The sequence below is a fragment of the Bos mutus genome, chromosome 11 (assembly GCF_027580195.1).
Source record: "Bos mutus isolate GX-2022 chromosome 11, NWIPB_WYAK_1.1, whole genome shotgun sequence".
In the NCBI taxonomy this organism is placed as follows: Eukaryota; Metazoa; Chordata; class Mammalia; order Artiodactyla; family Bovidae; genus Bos; species Bos mutus.
In genome coordinates, this window is record NC_091627.1 from 46,905,949 (window position 1) to 46,924,620 (window position 18,672).

The 18,672-nt window shown below is 35.5% G+C and overlaps 1 protein-coding gene across 7 annotated transcripts in view; it reads left to right on the top strand.

Annotated features, from left to right (window-relative positions):
- USP34 (ubiquitin specific peptidase 34) overlaps nt 1–18,672 on the top strand; it is a 241,112-nt gene that overhangs the window by 184,598 nt on the left and 37,842 nt on the right. For 5 of the 7 annotated variants that reach the window (XR_011466043.1, XM_070379396.1, XM_070379401.1 and 2 more), the window contains 14 exons: nt 737–883; nt 981–1,037; nt 1,133–1,210; nt 1,630–1,724; nt 4,289–4,461; nt 7,051–7,204; nt 9,298–9,376; nt 10,557–10,610; nt 10,719–10,814; nt 12,912–13,007; nt 16,959–17,023; nt 17,119–17,194; nt 17,286–17,333; nt 17,424–17,489. Coding sequence is in view for 6 of the 7 variants with exons in the window: in XM_070379396.1 (XP_070235497.1) it covers nt 737–883; nt 981–1,037; nt 1,133–1,210; nt 1,630–1,724; nt 4,289–4,461; nt 7,051–7,204; nt 9,298–9,376; nt 10,557–10,610; nt 10,719–10,814; nt 12,912–13,007; nt 16,959–17,023; nt 17,119–17,194; nt 17,286–17,333; nt 17,424–17,489 (1,284 nt within the window). In the remaining variant the exon portion in view is untranslated. The remainder of the gene's footprint in view (nt 1–736; nt 884–980; nt 1,038–1,132; nt 1,211–1,629; nt 1,725–4,288; nt 4,462–7,050; nt 7,205–9,297; nt 9,377–10,556; nt 10,611–10,718; nt 10,815–12,911; nt 13,008–16,958; nt 17,024–17,118; nt 17,195–17,285; nt 17,334–17,423; nt 17,490–18,672) is intronic. The other 2 variants (XM_070379399.1, XM_070379400.1) reach the window with 1 other exon arrangement.

Consider the following 18,672-nt stretch of genomic DNA (forward strand, 5'->3'; position numbering starts at 1 on the left):
TCCTTTTTTTTTTTTTTTTTTCTTGACAAACATCAATTGTTGATAGGCTTGCTAAAGTCACGTTTATTGATTTCTATTCTGCTGTGGGAGAATTCTATTGAATTACAAAGAGTCACAGATGCAGGCTTTGAGTATTACTGCTGTTTTAAACCACTACTAAACCAAAGTTCAGTTGATAGGAAAGTTTATTCACCCTGTAAAGGCTTTGATTTTATGCTTTATAATACAAGTCTGCATCCCACATTCCTTCCTAGAAATTCCTAGACTTAAAAAAAATGAAAATTTCTTAGCTTATGGTACTTTAAGCATCTTCTGGCACCAGAACTATTTAACTCAAAATGCCATGTGCTGTGCTTAGTCACTCAGTTGTGTCTGACTCTTCACGACCCCTTGGACAGTAGCCTGCCAGGCTCCTCTGTCCATGGGATTTCCCAGGCAAGAATACTGGAGTGGGTTGCCATGCCCTCCTGCAGGGGATCTTCCCAACCCAGGTCTCCTGCTTTGCAGGTGGATTCTTTACCACTGAGTCATCAGGGAAGTCCGTGAATACTAAAGTGAGAATCAAACAAAAATGAAATAGAGTATTTTAGTTCTTTCTTAGTAGATTTACAAAGATTTTATTTACCTATTTTATTGTTTATTCAAGAACCTTGTGATACTTTTTTTATTGTTATTTGAGAGGTACATTTATTTGATTGTTTGATAATCCTCCTCCTTACACCCTTTTCTTTCACAGGAGAGTGAATGCAAGGCATATAATCCTAGACCTTTCTGTAAAACATACACGATGGATAAGCAGCCTTTGAACACTGGGGAGCAGAAAGATATGACAGAGTTTTTTACTGATCTGATTACTAAAATTGAAGAAATGTCTCCAGAACTGGTTAGTACTGTAATGTTCAAGTTCCTTTGAAATTTTTAGAGATTTTGCACGGTTCTAAATTACTGACTTTTGTGTTTTTGTTTGTTTTTTTTTTAAGAAAAATACTGTCAAAAGTTTGTTTGGAGGTGTAATTACAAACAATGTTGTGTCCTTGGTAAGTATTCTTCCTGATTTTTGCTTTTTGAAAATTTTTATGTATGTTTTAGCTTATTATGAGAATTTACCAATTTTTGACTATTGATTGACTAGGATTGTGAACATGTTAGTCAGACTGCTGAAGAGTTTTATACTGTGAGGTGCCAGGTGGCTGATATGAAGAATATTTATGTGAGTAATGTATATATTTTTAAATTTTTTTCCTGTTTTTCAACTGTTTGTGTGTATACACACACACACATATTTATATATAGAGAGAGAGACAGCAGGCTTCTGTTTGTTACTTTGAGAGAAAATTTTCATGTTTTCATCTGTTTTCTTCTTGCGATGTTACTCAAATAAGAATTAAAGGTAGACCACAGAACTGATTTTTCCTAATCAGAATTTAAATAGTTGAGTTTTAGAAATATTTAGTAAGATTCAGAGCACCTTGTCCATTTTTTTTTTTTTTTTTTACTAAATTTAAGAGTTCATTTTTTAAAATAAAAACTTTGATTTCCTCTCTGCATTCTGTTCAAATTGTAATGAATGCTTTTTGTGTTTTTTGCGTGTTGCAAATAATAATATGAAACTCTTAAATGTGTAAACAGGAATCTCTTGATGAAGTTACCATTAAAGATACTTTAGAAGGTGACAACATGTATACTTGTTCTCATTGTGGGAAGAAAGTACGAGCTGAAAAAAGGTATGCTTTTTTGAAACCTAATTTTTGTCATTTTGATAAATCATCAAATAGAAGTAAAATACAAACAGGATAAATTAATGTTACGCTTATGAAAATTACATGATTACATGATACAATCAGCTGCTTGAAGCTGATTCTTACACAGCAAATTTTCATTCAGTTATTCAAGTAAACATTCAAGCACTCTTAATTTTTTTTTTTTAATCAAGTATTTAACAAGGTGTGTATGATTGCTTAGTCCTTTCCCATGCACTCAGTGGAACATGATAAAGAATCAACTCATGAGCTGAAGACTTCCTCTGAACTTCTAAAGTGAGATTTTTTTCTTTAGAGCCAGCCACGAGATGGCTGGTTTAGGACAGAGAGTAGTTCGGTAAAGATGTTTCAATCCTACTCTTGAACACTGAATAGAAATTAGATTGAAAGATTATGTTGTTCATTACTGGAAACAAAGGCAGAGAAATGGTAATGACCTTATAAGTACTAGAAAGTTTGGGATTTGACCACCTTGCCTCAAGCAGAGGATTTACATTCATGGTAATAGAAAATAAGATTGTTAATATACAGTGACACCAAATGATTAACACCTGGATTTGAGGATTATCTGCATAGTTGATTGAAGCCATCAGAACATTTGCCTGAGAAAGAACATAACTGTTGCAAAGAACTCAGACCTTTGCCAACCTAAAACTACAGAGGAAAAAGTGACAGAATGAAAGTCAGGAAGGGAAAAGAATCAGGATATTGTGGTAACCCAGAATCTGGGGAAGAGAATTTCAAGAAGGTATTCATTCAATTGACATAGTATGCAGAGATGAGGGAAAAAATAATAGCCAAATAAAATCATCGAATTTTTCAAAAAGATAGTTCAATGATGTTTCTGTCAGGTTGTAGCAGTAGAAGCAGAGTCATCAGAGAACATGACACAAAGTATAGATCATTCATTTTAGAAGTTTGGCAGTAAGAAACAGAAAGAAAGATGGACTTTTTTAGAAAGAACTTTGAAATCAAGCAGAGGAGGAGTTTTCTACATGAAGTAGATCTGAGCATGTTTGAAGACAGTGAATGAAAAGCTTTCTTTTCAAATTGCTTAAGAGAAGATTTTCCCAGATAAATATGCCCTTGAAAAGAATGGTATTCTTCTTCTCAGTCTCCAGAAGTCAAGTTGGTTGCAAAAGAGAAAAGTTATAATGAATACACTCAAAGCATAACTGTGCAGGCAGTTACATGTAAAAGACAAACTCATCTGACGAGAGGTTAGGTCAGAAGTTAAGGAGTTAAAACAGACTGGACTCAGGCAAAAGTTTATTACTGTGGAGTAATATAATTAGAAGTTAGTGAAAGATAATTGAGAGGCTCCATTCTTATAGAATCTCTTATTTATTCAATAAATTTGGAATAAGCTTATTGAATAAATCTGTTGTTCTTGATAACTATTTCTTTATTGAAGCATTCCTTTAATTTGGCTAATATGATTCTACTGTTTTGTTTTGTTTTTTTAATATTGTCAAATATCTTCCAAGAAAAGTATTATTCAGTCCTCTTGTACTCTTATCATACTTCTAGATGTCTCTAATAACATAGTAAGTGTTCAACCGATCATACTCAGTTCTGTCTTCAAGCTCTGGTTTTCTCAGTTACTCATTCTTTGCTAAAAAATTTTATCTACTACCATAATACCACTCTCTACTGATATACTGCTGCTGCTAAGTGGCTTCAGTCGTGTCCGACTCTGTGCGACCCCATAGACGGCAGCCCACCAGGCTCCCCCGTCCCTGGGATTCTCCAGGCAAGAACACTGGAGTGGGTTGCCATTTCCTTCTCCAATGCATGAAAGTGAAAGTGAAATCACTCATTCATGTTCGACTCCTAGCGATCCCATGGACTGCAGCCTACCAGGCTCCTCTGTCCATGGGATTTTCCAGGCAAGAGTACTGGAGTGGGGTGCCATCGCCTTCTCCGACTGATATGCTGCTGCTGCTGCTAAGTCGCTTCAGTCGTGTCCGACTCTGTGCGACCCCATAGACGGCAGCCCATCAGGCTCCCCGGTCCCTGGGATTCTCCAGGCAAGAACACTGGAGTGGGTTGCCATTTCCTTCTCCAATGCATGAAAGTGAAAAGTGAAAGGGAAGTCGCTTAGTCGTGGCCTACCCTTAGCGACCCCATGGACTGCAGCCCACCAGACTCCTCCATCCATGGGATTTTCCAGGCAAGAGTACTGGAGTGGGGTGCCATTGCCTTCTCCGGACTGATATGCTAATGGTTCCCAAATAATCTTACCTAATTCAGAAAACTGTGTTTTGCTCTCCCATCCTCACCATGGCATATTCTACAGTCTACTGTAGTTTTTCATTTGTTTTTCCCATCTAAACGTGGGGAAGTTCTTTCAGAATAGAAAGTCATGTAAGGAGATAGATTGATAGATTTAATAAGAGCATGATTCAGAGTACTGTTTATTATTACTCTGAATTGAATATGGAAATAAGTGTAGTATAAATGTAATTGATAATAGCTAGAATACTTTTGAAAGATAATTTTTAACAACTTTTGTTTTTGTCTTTCAGAGCATGTTTTAAGAAATTGCCTCAGATTCTGAGTTTCAATACTATGAGGTATACATTTAATATGGTCACAATGATGAAAGAAAAAGTGAATACACACTTTTCCTTCCCATTACGTTTGGATATGACACCCTATACAGAAGATTTCCTTATGGGAAAGAGTGACAGGAAAGAAGGTAATGCAAAATTTCTTTCTCTTGCCTGTGTTTACTGTAGGTCGCCATGACAAGATAGTCCTAATTACAACATTGTAATTAAATATACATTTAAGAAAATTAAATTAAATCTTAGAAAAATGTTTCTAAAGACAATATGGTATATTCAGACAGTTGGCCTATAAACGTTCTGTATCTACTAGGACTGTGTTGCAGGCACCGTTCTAGGCATCGGGGACACAATAGTGAATGAGATAAACATGGTTCCTGGTCTTGAAGAACTTAAGTCTATTGGGCATGGCATATTTTAAACGGGATTATTAACATAAAGTGTTGTCAGATTGGTTGAGGGGAATCACAGGGTTGCTTTCAAGAGAAGGTGACATTTAAGCAGAACCTGAGTATCAAGAGCTAGATTGAGAGGAGCAAATAGTCTTGTTGGAGGGTGGGGGGTTAGGGGGTTGGTAAAACAGGCAAAAGAGTGGCAGCCAGATTAGTCTTTTGTAGGCCAAGTTAATAATTTTGATCTTTATTTCAATGTGAAGCTATTGAAAAATTTTAAGCAGGAAACCAAGATAACCAGGTGAGATCTGGAGAAAGTTATTCTAACTATAGTAATAGAAATGGATTAGAGGCTGAATAAAAGGAGTGTGGGGAGGCTATTAAGGCAAACCACAGGAATGGAAGCATACTAGTAGGGTTAGAGAGAAGTGTATGGCAGTGGAGTTAATAAAACTCAATGACTGAGTGAAACAGTGAAATCAACAAAGTTCCTGAACATCTGTCCACTATTTAACTTGCTATCATAATAATGAGAATATAATGATAAGAAGAAGAAGGTGTCTACCCCTCTGAAGCTTATAGTTTAGTCAGTCTACTCCTAGAGGAAGGAAAAGTCAAGAAAGGTTTCTGTTTGATCAGTTAGGTGACTAGTGGGATCAGTACTTCAAGAGCTCAAGAACGAGGGAATGTGGTCAGAAGTATTGAATGCTAAAGAAAAGCAACGGTTCTAGTAAGACCACAAGGGAAAATTATCTAACATGTTGAAGATCTTTGGTTATCACAGCAATTTAATATGGGTATTGTGGTAGGAAGGCAGTTTGCAGTGAATTTAAAATGGCACTTGAGTTACCTACAAATTGCTGTTCTTTTCATAAGACCAGTGATTTTCAAACATCTGTGTACATGCCCTAAGAACCATGGTGAGGAATGGGAATAGATGAGAGGAGAGAAGAAAGCAGAACTGGTTTAGCCCTTACCTTTTCCATTCTTCTTTGGCAGAGAGAAGTTCTATTTTACATAAGAGGCCTGGTGGTGTTTTGTTTATATAGAAAGTTATGCAGATTGAAATTTTTGAAATTTGAAGAGCCACCATATTATAAGATTTAGTAAAAAGAACCATATTTTATTCTTTATACTGTATTGCCGGGTACTTAAATGAGCATCCAGTGAGTGTTTTACTCTTCACTAAATGGGAAATGAGAGATACAAGCAATGAGTGAGCGCTACTCTTTCAAGAGAATAACATAATCTTTCTTTGAAAAGAGAGGATGGTGATTATAACTATGAAGGGATACAGGGTTAAGGGAGGGAACTTTATAGTAAAGTTGAGTATGTTTAGGAATTTCAGGAAGTGACCAAAAAGAGGTAAGTTTGAAAATATAGACAGATTTAAGAAGTTGACATTGTATATATATGTCCTACTTTTCAGAATGCTTTCAAACCGTTTGTAAAATTATAGCAAGACTACATAGTAACTGTGCTTCACTGTATTTTCCATGATGCCACCATGCGTGAAAATAACAAGAATGCCAAGATAAAGGAGTTTATTAGGCCACAGAATCAGATCCTAGTATACCCAAACTCCTCAGCCACTGCTCTGCCACTGTCAGCCATTTCCTCCTCTTCAGCTAATTGTTGCTTCACTTTTCATGTTACACTGTGCACTCAGGTGAACCAAGTCTGCTGTTTCATACATGCTTTTAATTACACCTTTTCTTTTTGTGTGATGGTGGAAATATAGATTGTAAATCATACATCTTCTGGAGTTTTTTTCCTTAGTATCTATTATAATAACCTTTCAGATTGAATCTCTATGGTTGGAAGTATGTTTTATTTTGTTTCTTTGTACATAAAGCTTCTAATACATAGTGTTTTTTATTAATTGATAAAACAGTTGGAACCATGCTACCAGTACAGTGCTTCATTTTCCTTAACATAGACCAGCAGGCATAAATATGTTAATACCTTTCAGGTCTTGTGTTTGCTTATTCCTAATAAAGATAATATACACTGTTTCATTCAAGTTTATCTATTTCAAAAGGAATAGCCAGATTAAACAAACAAAAATTTACATTTACTTGTTATGTTGAGATTGTCCCTGGTTATGCACTAACAAGGTAGTTGTTTTTCCAGTAATGTGTATAAAAGTTCCTTAAAATTGTAGGCTATAAATAGTGAGTGACAGCAAATAGAGTTGTTTTGTGCCTGTTTGAATATATGAAGTATCTGTGCCTATTTCTGTGCATGAAGTATACTCTATCAAGTGATTCTAAGATGTCATTGTGTGCTGTTTTCACAATCACTGCCACTTCATGTAAATCATTTCAGGTTTTAAGGAAGTCAGTGATCATTCAAAAGACACGGAGAGCTATGAGTATGACTTGATAGGAGTGACTGTTCATACAGGAACCGCAGATGGTGGACACTATTACAGCTTCATTAGAGATATAGTCAACCCACATGCTTATAAAAACAATAAATGGTGAGTTTTAAATACTTTTTCCTTGGGATTTAAAATGAAAATCTGTTTCAATTTTTAAAGTATAAGCTTATAATAGTTTTTTTCCTGAGATATGTTTTCAGATTTTTGTTTTCTAAACTGTACCTATGTCTGGAAAGGGGGCACATAAAATGTTTAAATGAAAGAGGCTTTCAAAAGATAATATGAATCCATTGTTCTTAAGCTTTATAGATTTCTGCACTTTTTTGAGAACTTGATAAATGCTTACCCAAGAAAAATGAAGACCCTCAAGAGTTTTGCACACAGCTTAAGATTCATAGACAATATTGCACCTTCTGAATCTTACCTGTGGATGGCCACAAAGTCCTTATATATTCCACTTAGAAATTACCTGCATACTCCATTTTCTTCACTTTACTTTTCCCCTCTAACACACATTCTTTTTTATCATCTTTTATCAAGTTAATGGCTGGAAGTCATTCGATCAGTCTTTAATAGCTGGTTTTTGGCCTTCGAATGTTGTTGGTTAAATTCTTATATGTAGAGACTATTGCTGTCCTGGGCATTGTTCTAAGTGTTGGGGATATTGCTTTGAACAAAGTGTACATTGGTAAATTGATTTGTGCTTAGCAGAACTCGTGCCTGGAAAATTGCATGGATGGAGGAGCCTGGTAAGCTACAGTCCATGGGATTGCAAACAGTTGCAGACGACTGAGCAGCTTCACTTTTTTTGCAGAATACTTTTGTTCAATTATTTCTCTTTAAGCCATCATGTCTATGGTATCTTTTACTTTTTCTGGTCCATTTGAAAATAAATTTTGAAATGGTACCTTTATCTTTGTAAGTTTTCCAGGCTCTTAATATTTTCTGTCCAATAGCTTTACATGTTATATTTATGCAAACTTTTTATTCCTCGCTTATATGAACTCTTTTGTTACTCCTAGATTATAAATAGATCTGTCACATTTTAAGGTGGTTATAACTATGTTGTGAAACTATATTCCCAATTTCTAGTGGATTAAAATTGTCAAAACAAGAGCTTAGTTAGAATTGATTGCACATTAATGTTTGATCAATATTTGTAATATATTAGAATGTAATCTAAATATTTTAAAAATAGGCACAACACAGGTAAAGTACATATTGTTGTTTAGTCGCTAAGTCATGTCCCATGAACTGTAGCATGCCAGGCTTCCCTGTCCATCACTGCTTCCAGAGTTTGCTCAAATTCATGCATGTCCTTTGAGTTGGTGATGCTATCTAACCATCTCATTCTCTGCTGCCCTCTTCTCCTTTTGCCTTCAATTTTTCCAAGCATCAGGGTCTTTTCCAATGAGTCGACTCTTATCATTAGGTGAGGGAAGTATTGATGCTTCACCGTCAGTCCTTCCAATGAATATTCAGGGTTGATTTCCTTCAGAATTGACTGGTTTTATCTCTTTGCAGTCCAAGGGACTCACAGAGTCTTCTCTAACACTACAATTAGAAAGCATGAATTCTTTGGTGCTCAGCCTTCTTTATGGTCCAGCTGTCACATCTGGAGACTACTGGAAAAACCATAGCTTTGACTATATGAACCTTTGTTGACAAAGTGATGTCTTTTCTTTTTAATACACTGTCTAGGTTTGTCATAGCTTTCCTGCTAAGAAGCAGATGTCTTCTAAGTTCATGGCTGCAGCCACCATCTGCAGTGATTTTGGAGCCTAAGAAAATAAAATCTGTCTTTTTCCACTTTTTACCCTTCTGTTTGCCATGAAATGATGGGACCAGATGCCATAATCTTAGGTTTTTGAATGTTGAATTTTAAGCCAGCCTTTTCACTCTCCTCTTCTACTGTCATCAAGAGGTTCTTTAGTTCCTCTTCACTTTCTGCCATAAGTGTGGTGTCATCAGCATATCTGAGGTTGTTGATATTTCTTCCAGCAATCTTGATTCCAGCTTGTGATTCATCCAGCCCAACATTTTACATGATGTACTATGCTTATAAGTTAAATAAACAGGTTGACAGTATACAGCCTTGTCATACTCCTTTCCCAATTTTGAACCAGTCATATATACATATATTTATATATAGTACATATATACTTGATCAATACATATATGCTCTGCTTTAGGTATCTTTTTAATGATGCTGAGGTAAAACCTTTTGATTCTGCTCAACTTGCCTCTGAATGTTTTGGTGGAGAGATGACGGTAAGTTTTATTCAAAAATTAAGTGGTTTGTGAATTTCCAAGTGCTTTACAGTATCATAAAACCCCAAAACAGTCATTTAACTTTCCTTTAGCTCCTAATTATATGTAAGATTTGTTATTTGTTTAGTATAGTTACTAAGTTTGGAGCAGATACCAGACATGGCAATTTTTTTAAAAATATTTTTTAAATGATTTCTTCAACTGATTAAGAAGGTTGACTTACAATTGAAAAATAAAAGTATAAGAGTTAAATTACACTGATACAAGACATTATTGAATAAGTTGTTTACTTAAATACTTTGGGGTTAGAACAGGAAGAAATTGCTCTTTATTGACTTACTGTGAGAAATCTTTGACCAGGAAGTTGGCTTAAGCTGAACTTTAAAGATCATTCCTTGGTACTTTGTGTAACAATAGCAGCTGTTATTACTAATTATTACTGGTGACAGGATAGAAAAGGGTTATCTCTTATGTAATTAGCAGTTAAGATGTAAAAAAGACAGATTGGAGTAGTCTTAAAATAATTTCACTTCTTCATATGCATTTTACCCTGGTAGCAATTTTCTGAAAACTTTAAATTTTCCCTGTTGATTATCTAAATCAGGTATTAAAAAGTATTTTATATTTCACAGATAAGCCCAGATAAAGTTATATTTTTCTTTAGTAACTGTGTTTATTGTGAATAACTGGTTGCCGTTCTGGATTTTAATGAAGAGGCTTTCTTATTGCTCTTTGATGCTCTTAGGTACTATTCTGAATCGAAAAGGAGAAGTAGAAAAATTTTTAACACTTTGAAAATGAGTAGAAGAAGGAAGTAAATAATGTGTTACCATTGAAGGCATAGCTAAACCTATTGCATCTCTAGGTGTTATTCCTAGAATAGTTCCTTAAAAAAAGATTAAAAAGAAAACAAACTTTGCAAAACTCTTCTTTTAAAAGTAGTTTTTCAGATTGCAGTCCTTTTTATTAAACTTTATATATTGGTGGTAAAGTACCTTAAAAATATTTTGATATTTTCTTTGCCAAAAATTTCTGTCAAAGATTTTTATGTGATAATGCTATTTGAGAACTGTTTACAAAATTACTGTAAAGTTTTAAATATCTGTTAGTAAAATATTTTGTATATAAATACAGCTGAGTGTACCTGTTTCTTAAGGAAAACTTTCATTTTTTTATACAGACCAAGACCTATGATTCTGTTACAGATAAGTTTATGGATTTCTCCTTTGAAAAGGTAGCCATTTCCTTCATATATTTTACATTGTTTTCTGACTTCCATATTATCTACTTGTATAGTTAAACTATGTCAAAATGAAAATATACTATTTTTTCCCTCTTGAAGACCCACAGTGCATATATGCTGTTTTACAAACGCATGGAACCAGAGGAAGAAAGTGGCAAAGAGTACAAATTTGATGTTTCATCCGAATTGCTAGAGGTATGAGTTAATTTAAGTTTAGCAACAATTTAAAAGCATGTTAAGTATTTATGCAAGTATTCTATAGTATAAAAGCAGGCTCAAACATCATTAGTATCTGTAATCCAAAGTAGACCTTAACACTATTTATTTTACAAATAGTCTTGGTAATGCCGACATATGACAGGTGAACATAAAGTGAATGAGATTAAAGGGAGTGGAAACAATTATTAGTAACACTGAAGAAAAATAAGAGAGGTAAAAGGTTTGTGGAATTAGTGCAAGCTCACAAATAACTTGTATGATCAGTGATATATATGGATTGGGTGATAGGACTGAGAGTATTCCTTTTCTTATGCTTCATATTATACAGAAGTGTATTTTAAATGCATTTAAAATGTATGTATATATATTTTAAAATGTGTCTCATTTGTAGTAATGAAGCTCTCTTCATTTAATAATATATTAAGTGATATTGTTAGGGATTTATAAAAGATATTCATGCTGAGTGTGTTATATCAGTGTTATAAACTGACTCAGCCAAAAGTACAGAAAGTAAATCTGCAGGAAGGTTTACCTGGTAAACATGTAATCTTCCTACAAGACAATTAAACTTTCATTGATTGACTGGCATTTGCACTGTTTTGGTCAAGTCTTAAAGCTGAGGAGACTTTGTTCCCTACTCTTAATGGTATCTTGCCTACCTATAATTTTCTGATGCAGTGCCAAGTATATTACCTTCTCCCAAACTCCTTAATTGGGTTTACCATCAGAATGAGAAGTCAAACTATGAAACTCACCTGTTTATACAAAAATTTATTTCAAATTCTGTCATAATAGCAAAATTATTATAGAGTATCATCATTATGTGCAAGACTTCGTGTTCCCAAGGTATTCAGATAAATGTAGACTGTGTTCTAGATGAGGCCCTAACAATATTTTATGATAGTCAACCCACTTATTGAAGTAAAATAAAATTGTAAATAAAATCTTACTGATTTACAGTTGACATATGAACAGCATAGGCTTGAACTGCAAGGTTCTACTTATATGTGTTTTTTTTTTTCCCAGTAAATGCAGGATGTATAAGTAAATATGAATTTCTTTTTCATGTTATCTTTTCATGTTTGATGTGTAGTTTTCATAATACATATAACATCTACAGTGTTCTGTATAGGACTATTGAGGGACTTCCTTGATGGTTCAGTGATTAAGACTCCAAGCTCCCAATGTAGAGGGCCAAATTCGATCCTTGATCAGGAACCTGGATCTTGCATGCTGCAGCTAAAAAAGATCCTGCATGCCAGAACTAAACATCCCACATGCTGCAGCCGAGATCAGAGACCTTGCCTGCCACAGCTGAGACCAAGTGCAGTCAAATAGATAAATATTAAAAAAAAACCCAAAGCTATTGATGCAGGTATTGAAGTTCATCTTGTAAACAGACAACATAAACACACCAGTATAGATGAATACAATACAGTACTGTAAATATATTTTCTCTAGCTTATTTTGTTGTAAGAATAAAGTATATAACACATACAAAATATGTATTAATCAACTGTTGATGCTATCAGTTCAACGGCTTCCAGTCAACACAAGTAGGCTATCAGTAATTAAATTTTGGAGAGAAAAGTTATATACAGATCTTTACTGCAGGACTTTGGCAATCCTAACTCCCTCATTGTTCAAGGTTTGGGTCAGCTGTAGGGACTTCCCTGGTGGTCTAGAGGTTAAGACCCTGCCCTTCCACTGCAGGGAATTTGATCTGTGGTCCAGGAACCAAGGTCTCGCATGCCACACAGCACGACAGTGGTTAACTGTATATTGCTCATGTACATCTCAAACTTCCTGGTCTCCGGACTTCTTTATATTCTTAATATTGAGAACCTTAGAGTTTTAACTATTCATTTTTATGTGGTTATATGTATCAATATTTACCATATTAAAATTAAAGCAAATTTTAAAAATTTATTTTAAAAAATAACCCATGACATTCTGATACAAATAAAAAAAAAATGTTCTTCAGAACAGAACAGTTCAGTGAGGAAAGTGGCCCTGTTTTACTTCTTTTTTTTTTTACAAATCTCTCTTAATACCTGATTTAATGGAAGACAGCTGGAGTCTCATAACAGCTTCTGCACTTGGTCTCTTGTGATTTCATTCATCATTGAGCCTCTGGAAAACTTCATTGTACACTCAGAAGAGAATGAGGTGGTTTTTTTTTTTTTTTTTTAAAGACTGATAACATTTTAGTGTTACTAATAAAATTGTTTGAATCCCTTTTTTAAAAATTTATTTTAATTGGAGGCTAATTACTTTACAATATTGTGGTGGTGGTTTTTGCCATACGTTGATATGAATCAGCCATGGTTGTACATGTGTCCCCCTGTCCTGAACCCCCTCCCTGCTTCCTCCCCATCCCTCTGGGTTGTCCCAGTGCACTGGCTTTGAGTGCCCTGTTTCATGCATCAAACTTGGACTGATCATATGTTTCACATATGGTAATATACATGTTTCAGTGGTATTCTCTCAAATCATCCCACCCTGCCTTCTCCCAGAGTCCAAAAGTCTGTTCTTTACATCTGTGTCCCTTTTGCTGTCTTGCATATAGTGTCATCGTACCGTCTTTCTAAATTCCATTTATATGCGTTAACATACTGTATTGGTGTTTCTCTTTCTGACTTCACTGTGTATAATAGGCTCCAGTTTCATCCACCTCTTTAGAACTGATTCAAATGCGTTCTTTTTTATAGCTGAGTAATATCCATTCATCTGGCAGTGGACATGTAGGTTCTTCCATGTCCTGGCTATTGTAAACAGTGCTGCAGTGAATATTGGGGTACACGTGTCTCTTTCAATTCTGGTTTCCTCAGTGTGTATGCCCAGCAGTAGGATTGCTGGGTTGTATGGTGGTTCTATTTCCAATTTTTTAAGGAATCTCCACACTGCTCTCCATAGTGGCTATATTAGTTTGCATTCCCACCTACAGTGTAAGAGAGTTCCCTTTTCTCCACACACTCTCCAGCACTTATTGTTTGTAGACTTTTGGATAGCAGCCATTCTGACCTGCATGAGATGGTACCTCATTGTGGTTTTGATTTGCATTTCTCTGATAATGAGTGATGTTGAGCATCTTTTCATGTGTTTGTTAGCCATCTGTATGTCTTCTTTGGAGAAATGTCTGTTTAGTTCTTTGGCTCATTTTTTGATTGGGTCGTTTATTTTTCTGGTATTGAGCTGCATGAGCTGCTTGTATAAAATGTTTGAATTTTACAGACACCCAATGAAGGTCACTGTACCTACGTGCCACCCCCACCCCTACTTCTCCCCTCCCTAAACCATTCTTTGAGGACCACTGATCTACATTGTGACAAAAGAGAATCCCAGACTTTTACTATAATATAAAAACAAGCTGAACCACATTACTCTTAAAAAAAAAAATAATTTATTTATATATTTTCAGCTGTGTTTGGTGTTTGTTGCTACATGGGCTTTTCTCTAGTTTCAGAGAGTGGAGGCTACTCTCTAGGCTTCTCATTGTGATGGCTTCTGTTTTGGAGCACAGGCTCTAGGGCAGTCAGGCTTTCAGTAGTTGTGGCATATGGGCTCAGTAATTGTGGCTCCCAGGGTCTAGAGCACAGGCTCAGTGGTTGTGGCATATGAGCTTAGTTGCTCTGCAACATGTTGGATCTTCCTACATCCAGGATTGAACCCCTGTCTCCTGCATTGGCAGGTGAATTCTTTACCACTGAACCACCAGGGATGCCTCAGCGTTATTTCTGATTGCAGACCTAAACCAAACATTTTCTCCTATCATTGTTGTAGCTTATTAATTTAAAATGTTTGGCTGCATATATATTTTACTAAAAATTAAATAAAATATATTTTTATTGTATTATTTAACATAAACATAGATTTTAGACATAAACTAGAATCTGGTCCTTTAGATTTCTTCAGTTGAAATATAGATGGGAGCAGACTTTCTCAAAGGGAAAATAGAAAATTTTAAAACCATAAAATATATTAAGTAAACAAACATGATAAATTGTAGTGACTGTTATGGATAGAACAAGCAGAGTACTCAGAAATGGTAGGGAGTTGATCAGGATTGCTGGAGGGGGCAGGTAATCTGGATATGTTTTAAGTTAACCTGAAACTGAGACTTGAAAGTCAGTAAGAAATTAATCATGTGGTAAGTTCTCCAGGCAAACAGAACATTATGTATAAATCTCTTGAAGAAGGATAGAGCCTATTGGCATGTTTTAGAAGCTGAATGATAATCTTTGTGGCTGTGGCTGTGGTGAAGGAGTGGCCCAAGGTGAAGTTGGACAGATACATATAAAATACCTAGGAATGTTTTCATCAGTGTAGTGCAGTAATCTAATTCTTAGACATACTCAGTTGGCTCCACGTATATTGTATGGATACGATGTAAAAAGGGCCATCAGAAAACAAAATGAATATTTCTGTAGGACAGAAATTATTGTGCCCAGTTGCTCAGTTGTGTCCGACTCTGCGACGCAATGGACTATAGCCTGCCAGGCTCCTCTGGCCATGGAATTTTCCAGGCAAAAATGGAATAGAATGAAAAACATTGAGCCTGGTAGAAACCAGGGTCTGCTGCTGCTAAGTCACTTCAGTCGTGTCCGACTCTATGCAACCCCATAGACGGCAGCCCACCAGGCTCCCCCATCCCTGGGATTCTCCAGGCAAGAACACTGGAGTGGGTTGCCATTTCCTTCTCCGATACATGAAAGTGAAAAGTGAAAGTGAAGTCGCTCAGTCGTGTCCAACTCTTAGTGACCCCACGGACTGCAGCCTACTAGGCTCCTCCATCCATGGGATTTTCCAGGCAAGAGTACTGGAGTGGGGTGCCATTGCCTTCTCCAGGGTCTACCAGGCTCTAAGACCAAAGCAGTAGTGGTTGAGAGTTAAGTTCTGGTGGAGTAAAGGGTGACAAAAATTATGACACAGGAGCTGAGCTTGTGGCTAAAAGCAGGAAGCTTGGAATGGGGCTCTATTGCTGTGAAAAGGCACTGAATTGGGATAGGTAAATGCTTTCAGTCTCTCCCCGGGGCTATAAGAAAGCTGCTGTGGTTGGAAATCCTAGAGGAACAAGAACTCTGAAGCAGGCCAAATCAGGTCTGTGATTTTTTCCAAATATTGATAATATGGAGCAGGAGCCCTAATTAGTGATTTTAAGACCTGATTCTGGACTAGAGTCATGGATAGGGAAGGCAGGTAGAGGTGGTTTCAAATCTTCAGAGGGATGAAGAGAGTAATACCTATAATCAGAACATAGGGGACCTCCCTGTGGTGGTAGAGTGGTTAAGAACCCGCCTGCCAGTGCAAGGGACACGGATTTGATCTGGTCCAGGAAGATCCCACATGCCACAGAGCAGTTAAATCGGGCACCATAACTACTGAGCCCTTGCCCTAGAGCCTGTGCTCTACAACAAGAGAATCTACCACAATGAGAAGCCTGTGTATCCCAAGGAAGAATAGTCCCACTGTCTGCAATTAGAGAAAGCCCATATGCAGCAATGAAGACCCCAGCACAGCCAAAAATAAGTAAAACTTAATAATAATCAAAACATAAATTTATTCCAGATAAAAATAATTTTATGGAACCAACTGTCAATGACTTAGAACATATTTAGGGTATTCAGAGAGGGAAAGGACACAAAAAATAAAGTCAGCAAAGCAATTCTATAGGACAGATGTCAGAAATAATTTTTCATGATTATTATAAACAAAGAAATTACCTCTCATTAGATTGGTGAACCTGAATAACTGTTTTCCAATTTTTAAACATAAACCTTTATAAAAATACCAGCCTACCATCATTTTCCTGTGTTTTGTTTATTATATGTTTTCTCTTCAGACAGGTGGAATTTCAGAGTTCATACTTTAAAATTTTTCATAAATTTAGAATAAAAACAGTGTGGGGCTTGAGTTAGCCAGATAAGTAATGAAAAATTGGATCAGGTTTAGTGACTACTTCCATATTCCATTTACCTAGAAAAAGTCAACATAAATTTTAAATGCATGTATTTGTTTTGTTTTGGTTCTAGAGCAAGTCTTAGTCTGTCTAATAAAAATATTGGTAAAGTGTCATGAAACATGCTTTCTGATACCTCATGTTAACATTTTTTTCTTCAGTGGATTTGGCATGATAACATGCAGTTTCTTCAAGACAAAAACATTTTTGAACATACATATTTTGGGTAAGTTTGGTAGATTTTAATAAGAGATCTTTTGTTACACATTTTTAAAAAATCTTACTTCGTGAGAATTTTAACCTATTATTTTCAAATTCTAGGTTTATGTGGCAGTTGTGTAGTTGTATTCCCAGTACATTACCAGATCCTAAAGCTGTGTCTTTAATGACAGCAAAGGTAATATATGTATAACCTTAGAAAATTTCTTCAAAATTGATGACTTTAAAATAATTAAATCTTTTTTGCTTAACTTTGTCTTTTCTTGCAGTTAAGCACTTCGTTTGTCCTAGAGACCTTTATTCATTCAAAAGAAAAGGTGCATATTTTATTTTTTAAACTTTTGTGCTATTTATGTCATTTATCAGATAGCTCTTAAAACCTCCAGTGACTTCTTTTTCTTTTTTAGCCCACAATGCTTCAGTGGATTGAACTGTTGACCAAGCAATTTAATAATAGTCAAGCAGCTTGTGAGGTGAGGTGAATAATTCAACAAAACAATGCATAGCTTAAGATTCAGTTTCTTGTTTTCTTTTATTCTTAAGATGCTACAGCAAAATTATTTTATCTATTATAAATCATAGAGAGCCCAGTGTCAGTTATTTCTAAAATTACTTGATAGCCAAGAGAAATTTATAATTGTGTATCAGCTTCATTACACTGAATAAATAATTGATTTTTAAGTTATTTAAAAGTTCTTGTGTTCTCCCTGTCATGTATCAGAAGGAAAAAGTATAGAAGATTTAAGACTGTACCAGATATTTCTTAACTACTTTTGCATGTTACTAGAAAATACTAAAAAATACATATCTCCCTTACCCCCTGAGGAAAATAGTAGATCCCTTACCCCCTGAGGAAAATAGGAAAATCTATCCCAGTAGATCAATTTATGTCCTATTTTATCTTTTCCAGAATTGCCTTATAAGAGTAACATATCCCTTAGGATAATATGCACACTGGTAATAATCACTTAGCCATATTGTCATCTTACTATTGTTTATCATTTTTATGGTCTTGCAAAGTGGTATGTATCTTACTAGGAATGCAAGTCTTATAAATGTCCAGAAATGGGAGACAGCAGCATAGTGTACAATGAGATTAGTTGAAGATTTTTTTCATATAGGTTTTTAGAGAGAGTTTGAGTTTTTTTCAGTTGGTTTGTTTGACTTAGGATTCAAACAAGATCCTTTCCACATTTTGCTTTTGTCTTATAAATCTTTTTTCACCTATTAATATAGTTGACCTGTGGACAACAGGGGTTTGAACTGTTTGTCCTCTCATACGTAGATTTTTTTCAGTAGATATGTACAGTACTGTACAATCTGTGGTTGGTTAAGTCTGAGAATGCAGAGGAATCTCAGATACAGAGGGTCAGCTATGGGACTTGAGTATTTGCAGATTTTTGTATATGCTGGGACTCCATACCAAAGAGCAGCTGTAGTTACCTTTTTTCCCCCCTCCGTACCACTTTGTCATTTGTTCTGCAGGATTTTCCACATGCTGGTTTTGACCGACAGCATCTTTTGTGTGTTCTTTGACATACTCCTCTATTCCCCTTCTTCTTCATGATTTTTAAGAAACTGGTAGATGGAGAAGCTATATTAGGTCATAAATTTGTTTTGTTTTTGTTGTTTTTAAATAAAGTTGTCACTTTAGTT